The sequence below is a fragment of the Nomascus leucogenys genome, chromosome X (assembly GCF_006542625.1).
Source record: "Nomascus leucogenys isolate Asia chromosome X, Asia_NLE_v1, whole genome shotgun sequence".
NCBI classification, from domain to species: domain Eukaryota; kingdom Metazoa; phylum Chordata; class Mammalia; order Primates; family Hylobatidae; genus Nomascus; species Nomascus leucogenys.
In genome coordinates, this window is record NC_044406.1 from 20,683,138 (window position 1) to 20,706,019 (window position 22,882).

The 22,882-nt window shown below is 40.0% G+C and overlaps 1 protein-coding gene across 2 annotated transcripts in view; it reads left to right on the plus strand.

The window, feature by feature from the left end:
- PHEX (phosphate regulating endopeptidase homolog X-linked) overlaps positions 1-22,882 on the plus strand; it is a 220,776-nt gene that overhangs the window by 152,309 nt on the left and 45,585 nt on the right. For both annotated transcript variants that reach the window (XM_030806771.1, XM_003261145.4), the window contains exon 15: positions 4,735-4,793. In XM_030806771.1, the coding sequence (XP_030662631.1) occupies positions 4,735-4,793 (59 nt within the window). The remainder of the gene's footprint in view (positions 1-4,734; positions 4,794-22,882) is intronic.

A 22,882-nucleotide genomic window follows, 5' to 3' on the forward strand; every position in this document is an offset into this window, starting at 1 on the left:
AATTTAGAGTATTGAAACAACAGTCATTATTTTTGTCTCTCATGGTTCTGGGGGTCACTAGGCTCAGCTGCATGGTTCTTGTTTGTGGTTTTGTTTTTTTTTTTTTGACACAGAGTCTCACTCTGTCACCAGGCTGGAGTACATTGGCGTGATCTCAGCTCACTGCAACCTCCGTCTCCCAGGTTCAAGCGATTCTCCTGCCTCAGCCTCCTGAGTAGCTGAGATTACAGGTGCCCGCCACCACGCTGAGCTAATTTTTGTAGTTTTAGTACAGACAGCATTTCACCATGTTGGCCAGGCTGGTTTCGAACTCCTGACTTCAGGTGATCTGCCCACCTCAGCCTCCCAAAGTGCTGGGATTACAGGCATGAGCCACTGCACCTGGCCATTTATGGTCTTTCATGTAGTTACGGTCAGATAGTGGCTGGGGCTGGAGTCATATGGAACGCTACCTCTCTCACATGTCTAATGGTTATGCTGACTGTTGACTAGAACATCTACATATGGGCTCTTCATGTATGTTGGGTTTCCTTACAGCATGTTGATTGATAGAGAAACTTCAAAGAGCAGCTTTTCTGAGAAAGGGAGGGAGGGAGGGTGTGCTTGTATGCATCGGGGGAAGTTGTATCACCTTTAATTACCTAGCCTTGGAGGTCACACTGTCATTTCTGCTGCATATTATTCTTTAGAAGTGAGTCACTAAGGCTAACCCATAATCAAGGGGAGAGGAATTTAGATTCCATCTCTTAATGGGAGGAGTGTAAAAAAGTTCGCAAACACATATTAAAACTAGCACATGTAGCCTTACATTAGAGAATAGTAAAACTAAATATATAATAAACTTGGACGTAATACGGGAAATATACAAAATGTTTAGCAGCTGGTTTGGCATGGGCCCTGAACAAACAGAAGAAATAACAGCATCAACAACTGGTAGGCTCTACTGGTGCAGCTGCTTAATATCAGCTCTGGGTATTATCAAGGCTCCGTACATGCCCTAGAATCAATAAGAGCCCTGGGAGGTCAGGAATGGTAAGATCATGTGTCTGAAATAAGATGTTTTCGTTATTCTTGTTGAAGCTTCGGAAGCCCCATTAAGGTCTAGTTTCAGAGACTGGTTGTTTGGTTTGCTTTGTCTACCTTTGTCTACCAGCAGTTAGGAACATTTTCCCTGCATGGCCCTTACCTGAATGTTTTAAAAGTTTGTTACTTTAAAGAGAGGGGAGTTGGGAAGAACAAAAAGAGAAGGGACAAGCTCTAGGAATACACGTTATCTTTTGTATATATTATGATTCAGTCCAGTGTTACTTAGAAGCCAAGGCACCCACCTGGATTTTCCCCTCTTGACCTACAAATGTTGGGTTCTTCGGGTAGTGTTTCAGTTTCCTGTTGCTACTGTAACAAACTCCTGCAACCTAAGCAGCTTAAAACAGCACAGATTTATTATCTCACAGTTCTCTAGGTCAGAAGTCTAGGGTAGCTTGGTTGTTTTCTCTGCTTTGGATTTCATAAAGGCTGAAATCAGAGTGTCAGCCGGCTGGGCTCTTATGGGGAGGCTCTGGGAAGAATCCCCTTCCAAGGGGATTCAGGTTGTTGGCAGAATCCAGTTCTTTCTGGTTGTAGGGGTAAGGTCTTTACTTCCTTGCTGGTTATCGCCTGGAAGCCACTCTTCGTTCTCAGAGGGCTTTATGCAGTCCTTGCACATTGCCCCTACATCTTAGAGCCAGCAGCGTGTCAAATCCTTCTCACCCTTCCTCCTCTCCGACTTCCTCCTCTGTTGCATCTCTCTGATTCCAGCCAAACAAGGTTGTCTGCTTTTAAGGGCTTGTGATTAGATTGAGCCTACCTGAATAATCCAGGATAATCTCTTTATTTTAAGGTCCTTAAGCTTAATTACACCTGCAAAGTCCTTCTTACTATGTAATGTAACACGTTCACAGGATCCGGGGATTAGGATTTGGCCATAATTTTACCTACTACAGGTAGCCAAGTTAGGTCAATAGAGGTGCTTTCCCCTTCACTTGTTTCCTCAGGCAAGTAGGCCAACCAGCAAGTTTATGTTAAACACTAGGGCTTAATTGAAATACCCCAAATTTGAAGGAAAAGAATATGCATTTTATGGAAATATGTCCAAGTTTCGGTTTTGAAAAGAGAGGAGGTGCCCTTTCTTGACTTCCAGTAATGTCTACAGTATAATATAATGCTTAGGCGAACTGGTTTGAAGTCAGACAGACCAGGCCTCGTACGAGTACATAATGCTTATAAGTCTCATTATCCTCATCTGTGAAATGGGCTAATAATTCCTATGTTGCCATGGGGAAAAACTGATGAATAGAAGGTGCTTAGGACATAGTAAGTGCTCAATGAATGTTAGCTAAATATAATGATAATGATAACAGAATGACATATTCATAGACTTCTTTGTAGTTGGGGAGAAGGTATGAGTTTACCAACTAGTATCAACAATTGGGTTTCCTATTAGTTTCATATTAACCTGATATAAATTAATTTGTTAGTCTGACATAATTATCCTATTAGACATAAATGAGTAATACAATTATTCTAGAAAGGGATTTATACAAGTTTTTTTTTTCTTTCCTTTTTAATTTTTTTAGAGACTTGAACTTCTGGGCTCAGGCAATCCTCCTGCCTCAGCCTCCCAAGTAGCTGGAACTATATTTGCATGCCACTGCTGGGCTTAGGAGTTTATTTTTAGCAATTTAGCTTAAGATGAATTGCTTGGTTTTAATCATAACAAGCAGTCACTGAAACTCACAACCGTCTAAGTCAGGGTTTGGCCACTATGGCCTGTGGGCTAAATCTCACCTGCTGCCTGTTTTTGTATGGCCCATGAGCTAAGAATAATTTTTAGAGATAAATGTTTGCAGTTGGTTTGATGATGGGGAAGCCCTAACTTTGTTTTGTTTTTTGCTTTTGTTTTTTAATTAAAATAATTTTTGTTGGTACGTAGTAGTTGTAAATATTTATGGGGTACATGAGATATTTTGATACAGGCCTGCAATGCATAATCATCAGATCACGGAAAATGGGAGTATCCATCCCCTCAAGCATTTATCCACTTATATTAGTACAGTTATCTTAAAATGTACAATTATTATTGACTATAGTCACCCTGTTGTGCTATCAAATACTAGGTCTTATTCATTCTTTCTAACTGTACATTTTTTGTACCCATTACCCATCCCCACTTCTCCCCCATTCCCCTACCGCCCTTCCCAGCCTCTGGTAACCATCCTTCTACTGTCTATCTCCATGAGTTCAATTGTTTTGGTTTTTAGATCCCACAAATACGTGACATCTCACAAATACGTGAGAACATGCAATGTTTGTCTTTCTGTGCCTGGCTTATTTCACTTAACATAATGACCTCCAGTTCCATCCATGTGTTGCAAATGACAGGATCTCATTCTTTTTATGGCTGAATAGTACTCCATTGTGTATATGTACCACATTTTCTTTATCCATTCACCTGTTGGTGGACACTTAGGCTGCTTTCCAAATCTTGGCTATTGTGAACAGCACTGCAACAAACATGGGAGTGCAGATATCTCTTTGATTATTTTCTTTCCTTTGGGTATATAACCAGCAGTGGGGCTGCTGGATCATATGGTAGCTCCATTTTTAGTTCTTTGAGGAACCTCCAAATTGGAGAAGCATAACTTTGAACCCCAATTAAGCAAAATGTTATCTCATCCCAAAATAATTCCATTATTCTCATTAATAGGCCTGTATTAGAAATAATTGTACTCAGCTGGGCATGGTGGCTCACGCCTGTAGTCCCACAGCTTTGGGAGGCTGAAGTGGGTGGATCACTTGAGGTCAGGAGTTTGAGACCAGCCTGGCCAACATGCCGAAATGCTGTCTCTGAAAGAAAAAAGAGAAATAATTGTACTTGATTACTACTATTATTTTTTGAATTTCATCAGTAAAACTGTGGACAGTTTGCTCTTAAGTACCTACGTAATATCCTTGATTTTGCCTCTTTGCCTGTAAAGCCTAAAATATTTATGATCTCATTCTTTACAGAAAAAAATTTGCTGACTGCTGATCCCAGTAACCTATTGTGCATTTAAGGTTTGGGTGTAGACTCCTTTTAGATAGAAGGGATCCTTTAGATGTCCTAATGCAATGCCTTAATTTTATAGCTAAAACCAAACCCCAGGAAGGTAGGTGACTCTTCCCACACAATTCAGCTAGTTAGTGATAGAGGCAGTACACTTTCCACTGGAGCGGGCAGACCCTCTGGGTAGCATAGTTGGACTTTATTCATCTTTCTTTAAATGGACCTCTGTGTTGTCACCAATCCAGAACTTTTAAATGGACAGGCCAGAGGCGATGCAGCATAGAAACACAGTTGTCCATTCAACCCATTGAGTAGGGCCTGGCAAATATATAGTTGCTGTGTTTCCATTTGCAGGGAGAGCCCTTTAGATTCTAGAATTTCTCTTTAAAACTTTTTCAAAAACACAAGTTAGTAACAATAAATAACTGGGCATGTTAATATATTTTCATTGAGCCATGTTCAGTTTAGGATGAGATTGTTCATTGAGCAGTACAGTAGCCCTAAACTGAGGGAATAATTTCCCCTCATGTCCAACATCCCCATTGTTCCATGTTATCTGCTAATAAACCCAGCCACGCTGCGTTTGTCTTTGCTTCCCTCCTGCCTGTATAATGATGATTACTCTCTGGTATTTGTTTCTTTTTCTACAGGTGGTTTACAAATCCAACGACCGTCAATGCCTTCTACAGTGCATCCACCAACCAGATCCGTGAGTACTGGTTCCTTGTCTCCTCGGTAATCTAGTATAAAATGGAAAGAACTTTTCCATGACTATGATGGAGGGTAAGGCATTCCTTATTTCCCCCAAGAGTGGCAGGGTATGCTGGTGAAGGGAGGTTGTACTCCTACCTATGTGCCAAATTTTTCTCACTCTCTTCACCTCACTAGTTTTTTTTAAAGCTTTCTGTCACCATTGATTGAAAAAAAAAAATCAACTACAGTAAGCCAAATTAAACCATAATGAAGTTTGCCATGAAAAGGAGCAAGTTTCCACTTTCCTTTCATAATGGCCTTACTGATTTTGTCCATGCCATTTTATTCATTCCTAGGATTGGTGGGGGAAACAGCAGGTAACTGAGCAGATTGTAGAACCCGAGTGGACCATCTCTATGTAAGAAAGAAGCTTGGAAATATTCTTATTAATGCTAGGAAGTTATGTCTTGAGGTTTTCTACTTACATGCATCAGGTATATGTAATTAAAAATACCAGGATAAATTTTTTAAAATTATTATTTTTATTATTTTTTTAAAGACAGAGTCTCCCTCTGTCACCTAGGCTGGAGTTCAGTGGTGCGATCTTGGCTCACTGCAACCTCTGCCTCCCGGGTTCAAGTTATTCTTGTGCCTCAGCCTCCTGAGTAGCTAGGAGTACAGGTGTGCACCACCACGCCCAGCTAAATTTTTTTTACTTGTATTTTTAGCAGAGATGGGTTTTTGCCATGTTGGCTAGGCTGGTCTCAAACTCCTGGCCTCAAGTGATCTGCCCACCTCGGCCTTCCAAAGTGCTGGGATTACAGGCGTGAGCCACTGCACCTGGCCTTAAAAAATTATTAAGATCTGATTGGCGCAAATAAAAAGTTTGACAGCATCCAGCCTTGGCAATAAGGACACATACTCACTGCTGGTGGAAAGATAGATTGGCTCATCCACTTTGCAGGGCAATTTGACAATATCTCAAAAAGCTGAAGATGTGCATGCATACCTATGACCATGATATGTGCTCCTGGAATGTGCTCTAATGCTGTGATTCTTGAAATGCGGTCCTTGGACCTGCAGTAATAGCATCATGGGGGATCTTGTTAGAAATGCAAATTCCCAGGCCCCACCTTGGGTCTATTGATCAGACTTTGGATGTGGAGCTCAGAAATCTGGTGCAATAAAACCTGCAGGTGATTGTAATGCATGCTAAAGTTTGGGAACAGCTGCCCTAGAGAACTCTTGCACAAGGCATAAAGAAGCCCATGCAAAAATGCTCATAACAGTATTATTTATAATAGTAGAAAAAGCAAAATAAACTACATATTCCTCTGCAGGAAGATGAGTCCAAATGTGGCATATTCACACAAAGGAATACCATACAGCAGTGAAAAATGAGCAACATATATTAACATGGATGAATTTCACAAGTAAAACAACTTGAGAAAATATATCAAGTATGATACTATATAAATAAATTTGAAAATCATGCAGAACAATTCTACACATGGTTTGGAGGTCCATCCATTTGTAGTGTAAGTGTAAAGACATTCATGAGAATGACAAACACCAAATTCCGGTTGGTGGTGGCTTGTCTTGGGGAGAGTGGGCCACTCTTGCTCAAATCCTTGCTGGTTTCTCCTCATCTCCCATATCTCTTAATGATGGCATGCCCCAAGGCTCAGTCCTCGCACCTTTTCTGTTCTCTTCTCTCCATCTTTGCTCACTTGCTTGTTGATAACATCTAATCTCATGGTTTTAATCACATTTCTACAGTGTTGAATGCAGGGGATGGAATTTATCACCCTTGTTCATACCACTACTATCTCCCACCTGGATTATGGTAATAGCCTCCTCATTGGCCTCCCTGCTTTTGTTCTTACCCCCCTTCAGTCCATTCTAAATATAATATTGTAGCGATTTTAAGATGTTTTACAATCACATCGTGTCACTTCTTTGCTCAAAAGCTTTTATCAGCATCCCATCTCACTCAGAGAAAGAGCCAAATTATTTATAATGGCCTTAAGGTCTGTTATCTTTCTGCCCGTACCTCCTGCTACTGTCCCCCTTCCTCCCTCCTTCTGTTCCAGCCACACTGGCCTCCTTCGTGTTTGTAGAGCACATCTGACACGCCCTGCTCTGGGGGCATTTATACCTGGGGTTTGCTTTCTCTTGGAAAACTTCCCCAAGTAACCTGCCTGGTTTATGCTCCCATTTCCTTCAAATCTTTATTCAAAGGCCAGGCCACCTCCTTAGGGAGGCATCCTGCCTTCCCTCTGGCTAGTCGGCCAGTCTGCCGTGGGTCCTCCATACTGGCCGTTGTTCCTACAGGACTCTGGTCAGCGGGAACAGCCCGAAGGCTGTGGCTGCTCACTACCAGCTGGCACATCTTCTTAGAGCCGCCCTCGTGTGGCCACTGTTAGGAATGGCAGACTCTGCCCGACTCTGGTCTGAGAGAGAAATGAACAGAAAGACGAAAGACAAGCAGATGGCGGGATTTTTTAATTTATACATTAATTTACATAACTAAGTAAGTTGTTAAATATTTTGAATGACACTTCTTACTGTATAAATATTCATTATCGCGAAACTACCATTGCTTTCTTAAGGCCCTAAATGCCAACTTGAGAACTAAGTTGCATATGTTATATGGGAACTTAGGATATTTGAGTTATTAATTATAACTAATACTTATAATAATTTATTATTAATTATAATCACATTTAGGATATTCTATTGGGAAATAGAAATTGTTTCGATTATTCACTTAAGAACGTTTTATTGTCTAATATTTGGTACATGCAAAAGAACATATGTAACATTTTGGCACATATGAGTTATAAAGAATATATGAAAACATGACGAAATTAATATGTGCCTATGACGCCCTCACCCCATCAGGAACCATCCCTCCCTCTCACCACAGAAGTAACACTCTTCTGATTTGAGGGTTTATCATTTTTGTTTTTTTAAAATAAAACTTTATTTATATAGGTATCCCTAAACAATGTTATTTTTACTTGTTTCTTAGCATAATAAAAATGGTATCTTACTGTATGCAATCTTAAACAACTGCGATTTTTCAGTCAACATGTTTTTAGGATTTGTCCGTGTAGCACGTGGTGGTAGGTTGTTTTCACGTTCACTGCCGTATAATATTTCATGACTGTACCCCCAGATTGTTTATTCTTCTATTGTCCAGCCTATGTATCCCCACACCCGGGTTTTTGTTTATGAACAGTGCTGCTCTGCATATTCTTGTGAATGTCTCTTGAAACAAGCGTCTGAGGGTATACACCCAGGAGTGGAATTATCGGCTGATAGGAAGAAGTTATCTACCAGATAACATCAAATGTTTTCCAAAGCTGGTGTTCCAAAGTACAGAAGTGTTTCTGTTGTTCCTCATTTTCATCAGCTCTTGGCATTGGTAGATTTAATTTTCACCAGTCTAGCGACTGTAAGAGATCAGCTCTTATGCAAGAAAAGCCGACGTTTCCGCATTCACTTTAAAATGTCACTGAAGGCTTACTGCTCCTTGGGGTACTTAAGTGTGTCTAATAATAGTTCCATCTCCAGGATTCACCCCTGCTCAGCCTTTTTATTGCCTGGGAAGGGCTAATCCTATCAGAGGTTTACTGAGGAAGAAACCATTACAGGGTAACCCAATGGTTTCATGAAAGCTCATGGGCAGAGGGGTTTTTTAAAATGAACAATTTGAAACAGTATTTTAATTAAGAGATTCAAGCTGTTTCTGTTTTCTTAATGACCAGTGCTTGCTCTCACTGTAAGTTACATTCCCAGGCAAGATGACAAGGAATCCTTTGGGTGACTTTTTTTTTCCCCTCTCTCCTTTCTGATTTTCTGGACTACAAATTAAGACAGGTGGAGTTTCTTCTTACACACTTCCCCACCGGGTTTCCTGGGACTTCCCCCACCCTACAACTGCCTTCTTTTTGCTTCGCTGAAGAAGTGAAAAATTGAGGTGATTCTCTAAAATGAACATCTTTATTGATTAGGGGCTGATTCTGACAGCATGTGGCCATCTGTTTAATTGGGTTTTACATCTAAGATGTAACTATACTTAGTAACGTGATTTATGACAATTTCATTCAGTTCCCATTATCATTTTCTGATTTATGCTACTTAAATCTGCTTCTGCACGCAATAGAGACTTGAACAGAAAATAGAAAAACCTGTAGTTTTTTTTTTTTTCTTTTTCAAATCCATGCCTTTGTGTGGAACCCTATGATTTGTGGCCATCTTTCAATTTAGATTTTTACAGGGTGGTTACAACTTCTTATTTTTCTTCCCTTGTCAAGCTGGGTAGCAATGTGTTTAGACATGTAGCGTAGTGTGAAATTATAATGATTTAAATCTGCTGTATGAGGAGTTATACTCAGTAGCTGTCATAAAATTTAATTATATTTGAATAAGGTGGTTAAAGAGGAAAACAAAAATCTGAAATGATTGGTGCTTAACCCTAACTTTGTGATAACTGTGACACTGATCTCGCTGCTTTTCAGAGGGGCAAGGTGAGAACGTGAATCAGAGACCTAGTTTGTATGGCCTTAGTTGAGGTTTTTATCCTTCCAGACCCCTATTGTCCTGTCTGCCACATGTTGAGGCTAACTAGCCCATAGGGTTTTAGGGGAAGGTTTAATGAGATGAATTTGTAAAGTGCCAGCACATTGCCAAGCTCAGAGCTTCTATATCTAAACCTGGCATGCCAGGAGTCCCTGCGATAACCATTGTGTCACAGGACAAACAGCAAAATATAAAGATGGGCAGGGAGGGATTATTTCAAACTTTTGCCCTCAGGAGATCTTAGGCCAGGCATGGTGGCTCACGCCTGTAATCCCAGCACTTTGGGAGGCTGAGGCAGGTGGATCACCTGAGGTTGGGAGTTCGAGACCAGCCTGGCCAACATGGTGAAACCTCATCTCTACTAAAAATATAAAAATTAGCCAGGCGTGGTGGCAGGTGCCTGTAATCCCAGCTGCTCGGGAGGCTGAGGCAGGAGAATCACTTGAACCCAAAAGGCGGAGGTTGCAGTGAGCCGAGATTGCGCCAGTGCACTCCACCCTGGGCGACAGAGTGAGACTCTGTCTTAAAAAAAAAAAAAAAAGAGATTTTATTATATTATAATGTTCCACATTATAATATGTATGCATGCAACTGACTAAATGCTGAGTAAAAGAAGCCAGGTATAAGACTAAATACTGTTCTGTTTCATGTGTATAAAGTTCAGGAACAGGCAAATAAATCTATATGATAGAAGTTAAAATAATGACTACCTTTGTTGGGGGTATTGACTGAGAGGAGGCATGTGACACGTTCTTTATCTTGATCTCAGAGGTGGTTACACAGGTGATACAAGAGTAAAAACTCACCGTGTTCTATCATTAAGATTTGTGGCCTATGCTTGTAATCCCAGCACTTTGGGAGGCCAGGGTGGGAGGATTGCTTTAACCCAGGAGTTCGAGACTAGCCTGGGCAATATGGCAAGACCCTGTGTCTACAAAAAACAACAAAAAATTAGCCAGGTGTGGTGGCATGCGCTTGTAGTCCCAGCTACTCTGGAGGCTAAGGTGGGAGGATTGCTTGAGCCCAGGGGTTTGAGACTGCAGTGAGCTCTGATTATGCCACTGTACTCCAGCCTGGGTGACAGAGCAAGATCCTGTCTTTAACAACAACAAAAATTTATGCGTTTACTGTATGTTAAGTGACACCTCAAAATAAATAGGAACACTGCTCCTTTTCTCCATACAAATGTTTGGAACAGCGTATAGTATGCATGGACATCTGGAGCTAATAATAGGTTGCCTCAGGCTAAGTCTGTAGAGGTGTAGACCAGGGATTGGCAAACTATTTCTGTAAATTGCCAGATAGTAATATTTTTGGCTTTGCAAGCCATACTGTCTTTGTTGCAATTTCTCAATTCTGCCATGGCAGCCATAGACAGTTCATACACCAATGAGCCTGGCTGTGTTCCAGTAAAACTTTATTTACAAAACAGGTGGCAAGGCTGCAGTTTGCCAGCCCCTAGAGTAGCGTGCTTTGAGAGAGTGGGCTCCAGTGTGCCAATGAGGAGTGTTCTGACTCAGCTTGCGTGGTTCTTTGGATCTATTCAGGTAGTGGTAGTGGTGGGAAGAGTGAACAGCTCATACTTGGTTTTCATGTCTACTAACATGGATTGGTCTTTAGAAGAAAATTCATTTTAAGTATTCAATGTCAATGAATATTTGAAAAGCACCTCATTTAAGTATTTAGTTTTTATTTTCATACATCTCAAATCAAATTAAAGAAGTATTTTAAACAGATAAGATCTTGGCTTGAAAACAAGCATGGCCTAAGGGCTAAAACCAATGATTTTGTTATCTTTGCTGTTATACACAAGGGATTTTTTTCCCTCAGTTTGATCACAGATATTCTGCTAAAGAAGATAAGCCTTTGTCCAGAGGCTGGGCTTATGTTGGCATCGAATTATGGAATTAATCTGGAAATCAAACATAGATTTGTTTTGCTGTTGAGGAAATCACTGTGTTTCAAACTCGGAGAATTTCTCATACTTCATTTGCTCTGCCTAAAACCATAAAGTAAAAGCTAAGTTAGCAAATACTCACCTGTGGCTTCTCTTGGAATTCAATGAAATTAAATCTTTGAATCCACTTGATGTTCCATTTGGGGACATGAGAAAATAAGACTAATATATAGAATTTGGGAATAGTCTTCCATTGTTTTTAGAGCTAGAAAGAAACTTAAGTGGTCACCTCATCCAAATTTCTCACTACCTAAAAGAGGTCCTGACACTCAGAGCAATTCTTAGTAATTTTTTTCCACTTATTCACTTGATTTTCAAGTGAATTTTCAAGGCCCCAATGATTTTCACTTCCTGGTATTCATGCCCCTGTCTAGTCCCCTGCCACACTGGGTAAGGCTTACCACTGTAACTAATAGGATGCTATGGAAATTCTAGATTATGACTTCTGAGGCTGGGCCATAAAAAACATCGTGGCTTTTGTTTTTGGATAATATTCACTCTGGAGGAAGCCAACCGCCACGTTGTGCGGGCATTCAGGGAGCTCACAGAGAGATCCACATGTGAAGGAACTGGGGCCCCCTGCCCGTTAGGAGTACCATGTGAGTGCACCATCTTGGAAGTAGATCCCCAGTGCAGCCAAGCCTTCAGATGACTGTGGCCCAGGCCGACATCTTGGCTGCAACCTCACGAGACACTGATACAGAACCACCCAAATAAGCTGTTTCCAAATTCCTGACCCAGAGAAATGGGGAGATAGCAACTATGTCTGGGGATGATTTGTTACACAGCAAGAGGTAACTAATATAGCTATTAGAGCATGCCCAGGTGCTAACTGAGTTTGGTAGGAGGATATATAACTTTGTGTGGTTTAGTGGTTAAGGGTGTGAGCTCTGAAGTATGACAGTTTGATTTTGAATCCTGGCTTGGCCACTAATAACTTGCAACCTTGGGCAAGTTACTTAACATCTTTAAGTCTTAGTTTAATTATCTGTAAAATTGAGATAATAGTAGTAACCATCCTGTAGGGTTTTTGTGAAGATTAAATGATACTATATATATAATATATAATGTTATCTAGTACATTTTATAATCTAATATTAGATATATATTAATATATAATAATAAATATTAATTATAATATCTAATATTAAAATACACTTATAGTTATATATTATAAATTATACATATATTATATATTTATATAATATATATCAATATGTAATATATAAGTATATATTAAATTATATATAACTTATATATGTGTTAATATTGTATGTATAATATCATTTAATCAACCCTATAGGATGGTTACTACTAATATATATATATATATATATATATATATATATATATATATATAATGCTTGGCATAGAGTATGGTTCATAGTAGGCACTCAATAAACATTAGCTATTAGTCCTTGCTTTTGAGGAGCTGGGAGAGAGAGACTTGTTACCAGGTCATTTAGAGGACATCATGGTGAGTGTGCAACAGAAGGGTGTGCAGTGCATTCTGGGAGCCACAGTGGAGGGGCAATTAAGCCTGGGGGAGTCAAGATTGGATTCCCTATGAAACTGATGTTTGAGTGGACTTTGGAAAGAAAAAGAAATTTCTCTGGGCAGAGAAGTGAGATTAGGGCATTCAGGAAGAAGCACTGTTGTTTGGTGCAAAGGCAGCAGATATGGCAGAACATAGCACAGGAACAGACTGTGAGATGGCCACAAATGCTGGGGCACAGCTTGCACTGGTGGAAGAGACAGCAAAGGGAATGATGGGAGATGATATGTGGAAGGAAGGCTTTGTGGGTCATGTCAAAGAACAGGCCAGAGGGAGCTAGTATAGTTTTTTTGAGGGGAGGCAGATAACTTAAGTTTTACTTCTGTATTGGTCTGTTTTCACACTGCTAATAAAGACATACCCAAGACTGGGTAATTTATAAAGGAAAGAGATTTAATGGACTCACAGTTCCACATGGCTGGGGAGGCCTCACCATTATGGTGGAAGGCGAAGGAGCAGCAAAGGCATGTCTTACATGGTGGCAGGCAAGAGAGTGTATGCAGGGGAACTCCCATTTATAAAACCATCAGATCTCATGAGACATATTCACTATCATGAGAACAGCATGGGAACAACCTGCCCCCATGATTTAATTACCTCCCACTGGGTCCCTCCTACAACATGTGGGAATTATGGGAGCTATAATTCAAGATGAGATTTGGGTGGGAACACAGCCTAACCATATCAACTTCCTTAATCCTAGTATTAAAGATCATGGTCTGGAGCGGGACAGATTGCAGCCACTAAGACCAGTTAGGAGTTTTGCAAATGGCTCAAGAGAAGGACGGGGAGGGCCTAAACTTAGGCAATGACAGGGGTGAGGAGGAGTAGGAAGTGTATAAATCATATCCCAGGAGATGATTGTCAAATAACTGCATAATGATAATACAGATAGCACAGTGATCCTCCCTTATCCATGGTTTTGCTTTTCATTATTTCAGTTACCTATGGGCAACCAAGTTCTGAAAATATTCAGTGGAAAATGCCAGAAGTAAACAATTCCTAAGTTTTAAATTGTGTGCCATTCTGAGTAGCATGATGAAATCTCATGCCATCCAGCTCTGTGTCGCCTGGGACGTGAATCATCTCTTTGTCCAGTGTATCCATGCTGTATATGCTACTTGCCTGTTAGTCACTTAGTAGCTGTCTCAGTTATCAGATCAACCGTGATAGTGCTTGTGCCCAAGTACCCTTATGTTACTTAATAATGGCCCCAAAGCATAAGAGTAGTGATGCTGGCAATTCAGGTATGCCAAAGAGAAGCTTCCTTTCAGTGCTAAGGTGAAAGTTCTCCACTTAAGGAATTTTAAAAAGAAATCATATACTGAGGTTGCTAAGATCTACATTAAGAACGAATCTTCTATACGTGAAGTTGTGGAGGAAAAAGAAATTTGTGCATTGTGTGTGTGTGTGTATTAGTTTGGTACTATCTGAGGTTTCAGGTGTCCACCAGGGGTCTTGGAACATATCCCCCAAGGACAAGAGGGGGGGACTACTGTAATTTTCTAACTTTTCCACTAGGGCTTTACAGGACTTCCATCAAATGGAGATTATAACTGTTCTGTGCAGCTACGCTTTGCTGAGGAACCATTAATATGCCAACCATTATGCCAGGTACTTTAATGTATGTTATCTCTAATCTTCACAATAGTTCTGTAAACTTGGTATTATGGGCTCATTTTACAGAAGAAGAAACTGAAGCTCAGAGAGGTGATGTAACTTGCAAAAGACTGCACAACTAGCAAATTGCAGAGCTGGGAGTATAACCCAGCTTATCTGATTGCATCCTGTTTATCGTCACACTACACTGTTCAAAACTGGATAGGAAATGTGAGAATTACAGTCATGTGATAGGCTGGGTGCAGTGGCTCACACCTGTAATCCCAGCACTTTGGGAGGCTGAGGTGGGTGGATCACTTGAGGCCAGGAGTTCAAGACCAGCCTGGCCAATGTGGTGAAACCCTGTCTTTACTAAAAATACAAAAATTAGCTGAGCACGGTGGCCAGTGCCTGTAATCCCAGCTACTCGGGAGGCTGAGGCATGAGAATCACTTGAACCCGGGAGGCGGAGGTTGCAGTGAGCTGAGATCGTGCCACTATACTCCAGTCTGGGTGACAGAGTGAGACTCCGTCTCAAAAATAAAAATAAAAAGTAAATAAAATAAAAAATAGCCATGAGATGATATACATGAACACGCTCCGAAGAGGTTAAGGGTGTGATATAAATGTGTTAGAGTAATCATTATTATATCATCCCCTCACCCATGCTGCTCGTTCACTGGTTGGGGGATTGTTTCTCTTTCTCTTCTGGTATGGAAACAAGATATTATAGAATGTAAGGCAGCCAGGAGGTGAGAGTGAGAAGTTTAGATGGTCCCCAAGTCCTACTGATTTCATGTCCAAAAGGGTGGTGGCATCGAGCAGTTCATTATTGCCTCTTCTAAGAGTGCTGTTCTCTGCAAGCTTTTTGGCTAAGCCTGTGATCTACTTGGGTCTTTAGCTTATGGGAAGAGTGGAGGAGGGGTTATTCCATAAGCTAGCTTAAAAGTATTTTGATATACTACCCCAAAAGGCTTTACTTTCCAAAATTTACACTGAGATTTTAAAAGTTTTGTTAAGTGAGCTGAAGTTAAGTCATGAACAAACTTCGAATAGTTTGTGAAATTGACAGATGATGCACTTAGCAAGTTTGTGGAACACCTGCTACAACTTTTTTGTTTTTGTTTTTGTGACAGAGTCTCACTCTGTCACCCAGGCTGGAGTGCAGTGGCCCAATCTTGGCTTACTGCAACCTTCGCCTCCTGGGTTCAAGCGATTCCCCTGCCTCAGCCTCCTGAGTAGCTGGGACTACAGGCACTCACCACCACGCCTGGCTATTTTTTTTAAATACATATTTTTAGTAGAGACAGGATTTTGCCATGTTGGCCAGGCTGGTCTCGAACTCTTGACCTCAAGTGATCACCTGCCTCGGCCTCCCAAAGTTCTGAGATTACAGGTGTGAGCCACCATGCCCAGACCTGCTACACCTATTTTAAGGCATTCTTGTTCTGGTCTAGTTGAGGAATTTGGAGGTCCTGATACAGCCCCCCAGTTTCTGGAGCCTAACCAAGGAGGCATCTGAGAATGGTGTTCTGGGTAGTGTCCTGGGAGGACAAAGGTAGCCTCATCTGGAAAGCTCTGCAATCTCATGGGATTCCTGTTACCATGGTAAGTCCCAGAACCAGTGCCTGTATGGATGCAATTTGCCGCCTGTAGGGTGTTTCTAAATGCTGTTTTCAGACATAGTGCACTGGTCAGGTTGGCTGCAGGGCTGGTAGTAGGAAAGCATGAAATGATGATCAGAGTCAACCTGATTAAAGACAGGGTGTGAGTGGGGCACTCACTGGCAACTACCTGATGTAAGTAAGCCAGGGTGAGGTGAGCATGGGGACCTAAAAACCAGCCATGGGAACAGGAGTCAGGATGTCAGGGAGAAATCGCATTAATTGACCTTGATGGTCACAGTTTCATTTGTCTTCTCTTTAAAAAATCAATTTTTTTTACCCTTCTTACAAAAGTAGTTCATATTTGTTGTAGAAAATCTAGAAAAATTTTAGGTGAACTAAAAATTTAAAAAGTTAGTATCATTTAAAGATAGTCATGGTTAATACTTTTGTTGAATACCACTGAAATGTATGTTTATCTACAAATATTTTACAGTTTAAATTAACTACAGACTCATCCAATAGTACTACTTTCTCCCCACCGAACATTGTAACATGAATATTTTTTTCCATTTATTACATATTCTTCTAAGTCATTGAGTGTAGTGTTCAATTGAGAAAACACCTTAATTTATTTAATTACTTCCCAATGGACATTTAGGCTGTTTCCCTATTGTTAAACAACCCTCTGTATTGATAAGTTTTGTGGCTTTTTGTCTAAATCTGAGACCATTTCTTTAGAGTAAATTCCTAGAAGTGGAGGAGTTGCTGTATCAAATGGTATGCCCCATTTGAGGGTTTTGAAATGCATCTTACCCAACTTCTCTCAAGAAAGCAGTACAAATTTGTATTTCCACTAACAACAGATGAGATGGTTTAACCTTTAATGAGTTGCATCTTAAAGATACTGTTGGAGGAAATGAATAGAGAGACTCAGTTTTTTGTCTAACCGATATGGGGAAAATGTCAGTCACATTTCATTCTTGAGACCATTATTGCATAACCAGATATGGTTCAGTGAACCCACATAAGCATTTGTTGAGTACCTACCATGCTCCCAGGCCTGAGCTGACTATCCCTGCTGCTAGTGTAAGTTTCAAATGCTTAGTACAGCAATCAATAAATGAGAGGACCTGTTGGAATATGAGTAGAATATGAGACACTGAGCTTCATAGTGGAAGGAAATGAGTGTTTTCTTTGCCAGATGTTAAACTATAGCAGTGGTTCTCAAAGTGTAGTCCCTGGATCATCAGCATCCCTTGTGATAGATGGGCATTATCTGGCCCTACGTACTGAATCAGAGACTCTGGGATTTGGGCCCAGCAATTTATGTTTTAAAAAGGTCTTAACTACCAAACTTCTGCAAGATGCCAAAGATTGAGAACCACTGAGCTGTAAAAATGCAGCAAATGCAGAAGAGGTCAGACTTGTTGGGTAAAGGTGGGGTGACTAACTTCTCCCGGTTTGCCTGGGACCATCCCAGTTTTAGCACAGAAAGTCTCGCATCCCAGGAGCCCCTTCTGTCCCAGCTAGACAGGGATGGTTGGTCACCCTGGTAAAGGGTGGCAGGGATGAAGGGAGGTTCTCTTTATTGCAGCCTAAAGGTAATTATGGCAGAAAAAGAATAGAAGGGCCAGCAGAGAAGGTTTCAAGATGGAGGGCAGATTTCAGAAGCTGCTTTCTGCTTGTCAGCTCTAGGCTGATAGATGTGGTGGCAGGAGGTTACCTGCAGGAAGCCAGCAGATGGCTAAGGCATCTTGCTGAATCCCTTGACAGGAGTCACAGCTGTTAGAACTTGATACTTTCTGGAAAGGGGAAGGTTGGCATTCACCAAACTACTGCAAGATGCCAACTTGAAAAAAAAAAGCCATGATTAATCTTAGCAGTGATGACAATGAAATCATTTTACAGCAAAAACCATAACCAAAAGTGCTTTGTAATTGCAGCAATTTCCATGTCCTGACTGATGGCCCCCCTAGATTCTAGAATGGTGTCGGGCTTATCTGATTACAGGATCTAATCCTGAATAAGATGTAACATTCATTCTTAGAGTAAGCATTCATCCCGGATTTTCTAAAGCAGGTGCAATTTAAACTCTTTTTGTTCTTTACTACAGTCAATAATGTATAAGGCATGTAAAGTTTCAGTTTTGAAAGTATAGTGTGCAAAATTTTAATAAAAGTAATCATACGTTACATTGTTACATGCATGGTGTTGATGACAGAAAGACAGGAGGGCTGATTTATAGATCAGTTAAACATAAGAAATTCCTTATTCTTCCTAAACCAACAGTTCTGAACCTGTTTTCATAGTCGAATCACCTGGGGAACTTTTAAAAAATGCTTATGTTCAGGGTTCCATCCCAGAGATTGTGACTTAATAGGTTTGAGGCAGGGGCTTGGACATAGATATTAAACAAACAAAATTCCCCAGGTGATGTGCATTTGGGGTTGAGAATACTGTACTTACCCTGATATAAACCAATGGGTCCCAACTTTAGCATGTACCAGAATAGCCTGAAGTGCTATTCAGTAGGTCTGGGGAGGTGGGGGTGCAAACATTTGCACCTCTAAGGAGTGCTCTGGTGATGCTGATGCTGCTGGTCTGCAGACCAAGATTTGAGCACCAGTTTCCTAAACCATTCCTACTCCAAACCCCAAATAATCTTACAAACCACATCTGTCACCCATTAGCTAGACATGTGAATAAATAACTCCCTCTCAAAACACTTCTGCACATCTACTCCCACGTATCCAGTATTTCTTTTCTCTACTGAGTTTAAAACATATTTCAATTAAAAAGCATATTTTAGAAAGCTTGGTATAGGTTTACCTTCCTCTTTAGGTCTTGCAAAATAGGATTATTTGTCGAGTGGTATCCTTTCTCCCTCACTAGATTGTAGGTTCTTTGAGGACATTTGTTTGTTCAAAGCTTGCCCATGTGGCTTAGAACACCATAGGTGCTCAGTAAATGTTAGTAGTCAATGGTTATGCATAGAAATTGCATCATCATAACCAAACCCAACTATTCCCAGTAGTTTTTATAATGGGATCTAAATAGACTGACACTCCAAAATTAGGATCATAAAACGTATTCACTTAGAGAAGTAGAAGCTATTGCACAGGACGAGTAAAACAATCAAAGAAGTTAGCAGAAGGTAACTCCAAGTGAATTTCACCAAGAAGGACAATAATGTAGATAAGATGATATATCAGCAATAGCCCTGAAATGTGGACTGATACATAGAGTAGTTTAGTAATATAAGCACACACTTAAGGCTTTTGAAAAAAAAATAACTGTCACAACTTGTACTGAAGCCACATTAATACATCAAAAAATCCATGCAAATGATCAAATATCCCATTGTTTGACAAAACTAATAATGCAATAGAATGTATTGACATAGTCCACCCCTTAACAAAACTATCACAAACATCCACACTTAAAGAAAACAGACACAGGTACACACTTAATGAAAAAACCCAAGTATATTTCTGGAGAAAGCAGCTACAGGAAATATAGAAACAGATTTAGTTCAATACACAGCTGAATGTGTATGCTGGTCCACACATCCTCAAGCCCATTGAATTTTCCTTTGGAATTTTCCCTTGGTCACCTTTTTTTGGACTGAATTTACTTTGTCATTTGCCCCTGGCTCTGTCACTACTGTCCGGAGGCTGCTGCAGGGATCCTAAATGAACAAATTCAATAATGCTAATTCCTTCAGAGGAGTCAAAAGATGTTGAATTTAAGAATGAAATGCTCCTGAAGGTAGATGAGTTCAAGTTGTCTTGCATTGTGTTACTGCACTTACAAAAGTTTGCTATAGAGAAAGGAGAAAAGCACATGGTCTGGGTTTCTGAAGGCTGGCAATGAAAGTTGGAGGCTTCCTATTTTGTAAAATCTGACCAAACATGGAAATAACAGGAAAAGATGTCTGAGTCTGGTTCATAGTTGTCTAAAATCATCAGCATTTGTAAGTGTTAATATTAAAAAAAAAAAAACTTCCAAATAACGTACAATGTTGGAAGGTAATGTTTTAAAATATTTTCTGTATGATAAGTTTTCTGAACCATACACTTATGAATATGGAACTTAAAATTAATGCTGCAGTAAAGTGAAAGCAACAATGAATGTAGGGAAAATGGATTAAATTAGTTCAATATTCTGCAGACCAAAGGCCTTTGATCAATATTTTGTCTAATTTTCCCTTTCCAGCATATATCACAAACATAAAAAGGAAGAATATTCCACTTTTATTGGGGGTCAGCAGGGAGGGCTAAGAGGATACAGGAGTGATGGAATGTGCATAAAACTGGCAGGACTATTTAGCTTGTTAATATCTGTATTGTGATTGAAAGTTTCTTGGAAAAATGTGCTGATCTCAAAACTACACTGGTTCGGCAATGATAGCAAGAGAATGGAACCAACAAATTCTTTCATCTAGAAGGAAAATGAAAACCAGAACTTGAATAATGGGATGTATCTCAGATCTGGTACTGAATGTGGAAAATTCAAGAAGTAATACATTGGTACTACTAACAGTATCATGTAAGGTTTTAAACTTTGTCTGACAAGCTGTACTCACAATGATAGGTAATGCTTCAACCCCAGTCATCCCTCTGAGTTTCACAAGATACAGAATCAGTTCATTCAACAGATATTTATTGAGTGCTTACCGTGAACCAGGTATTGTTCTAGCTCTGAAGATATGACCATTAAAGAATAGTAAAAAATAAAAATCCCTTTTGTCATGGAACTTGCATTCTAGTTGGGGAAAGACAGAAAATGCATACAAAATAAGTCAAATGTAAACTATCTTAGATGGTGGTAAGTGTTATGATGAGTTACAAAGCAAGAAAGTGGGTGGGATAACATCCTGCCCCTTAAAAAAGCACTAGGGAAGGGGTTAATGAAAAGGTGATCTTAGCCTACATACCTGAAGCGAGCCATACAGATAGTGGCGGAAAGTAGGTTCTAGGTTAGGGGAAGAGAGGCGTAGGGCAAAAGGAAAATTATTCCTTTTTTGCATGTCCTTCTATACAGTGTGAATTTGCTAGGCCTGAGTATATTTATTTATTTATTTGTTTTCTTGAGGTCTGAGCTGTGGAATAATGGGCTACATTTGTTTTCTTCTCTATACTTGTTTGTACTAAAAAATCTCTAATTAATGCAGCTTATAATAATGTGTACTGAAACCCAGACACATTGAGGCATTTAACTTTTCTGGGAAAGCTGCAGCTACCGTCAGAGTATGATTTATGACTATAAAAGTCAAATAGTTGAACCTGGGGTAATCACCCGCTGAATGTGATTGGTTCTTTGGCAATTGTGCCCTAAACAAAAGCACTCTGTCTTTCTCTGATGGCCAGTGATGATGAGCATTTCTTCATGTGTTTTTTGGCTGCATAAATGTCTTCTTTTGAGAAGTGTCTGTTCATGTCCTTTGCCCACCTTTTGATGGGGTTGTTTGTTTTTTTCTTGTAAATTTGTTTGAGTTCATTGTAGATTCTGGATATTAGCCCTTTGTCAGATGAGTAGGTTGCAAAAATTTTCTCCCATTCTGTAGGTTGCCTGTTCACTCTGATGGTAGTTTCTTTTGCTGTGCAGAAGCTCTTTAGTTTAATTAGATCCCATTTGTCAATTTTGGCTTTTGTTGCCATTGCTTTTGGTGTTTTAGACATGAAGTCCTTGCCCACGCCTATGTCCTGAATGGTATTGCCTAGGTTTTCTTGTAGGATTTTAATGGTTTTAGGTCTAACATTTAAGTCTTTAATCCATTTTGAATTAATTTGTGTATAAGGTGTAAGGAAGGGATCCAGTTTCAGCTTTCTACATATGGCTAGCCAGTTTTCCCAGCACCATTTATTAAATAGGGAATCCTTTCCCCATTTCTTGTTTTTGTCAGGTTTGTCAAAGATCAGATAGTGGTTCCATATGAACTTTAAAGTAGTTTTTTCCAATTCTGTGAAGAAAGTCATTGGTAGCTTGATGGGGATGGCATTGAATCTATAAATTACTTTGGGCAGTATGGCCATTTTCACGATATTGATTCTTCCAACCCATGAGCATGGAATGTTCTTCCATTTGTTTGTATCCTCTTTTATTTCATTGAGCAGTGGTTTGTAGTTCTCCTTGAAGAGGTCCTTCACATCCCTTGTAAGTTGGATTCCTAGGTATTTTATTCTCTTTGAAGCAATTGTGAATGGGAGTTCACTCATGATTTGGCTCTCTGTTTGTCTGTGATTGGTGTACAAGAATGCTTGTGATTTTTGTACATTGATTTTGTATCCTGAGACTTTGCTGAAGTTGCTAATCAGCTTAAGGAGATTTTGGGCTGAGACAATGGGGTTTTCTAGATATACAATCATGTCATCTGCAAACAGGGACAGTTTGACTTCCTCTTTTCCTAATTGAATACCCTTTATTTCCTTCTCCTGCCTGATTGCTCTGGCCAGAACTTCCAGCACTATGTTGAATAGGAGTGGTGAGAGAGGGCATCCCTGTCTTGTGCCAGTTTTCAGAGGGAATGCTTCCAGTTTTTGCCCATTCAGTATGATATTGGCTGTGGGTTTGTCATATATAGCTCTTATTATTTTGAGATACGTCCCATCAATACCTAATTTATTGAGAGTTTTTAGCATGAAGGGTTGTTGAATTTTGTCAAAGGCCTTTTCTGCATCTATTGAGATAATCATGTGGTTTTTGTCTTTGGTTCTGTTTGTATGCTGGATTACATTTATTGATTTGCGTATGTTGAACCAGCCTTGCATCCCAGGGATGAAGCCCACTTGATCATGCTG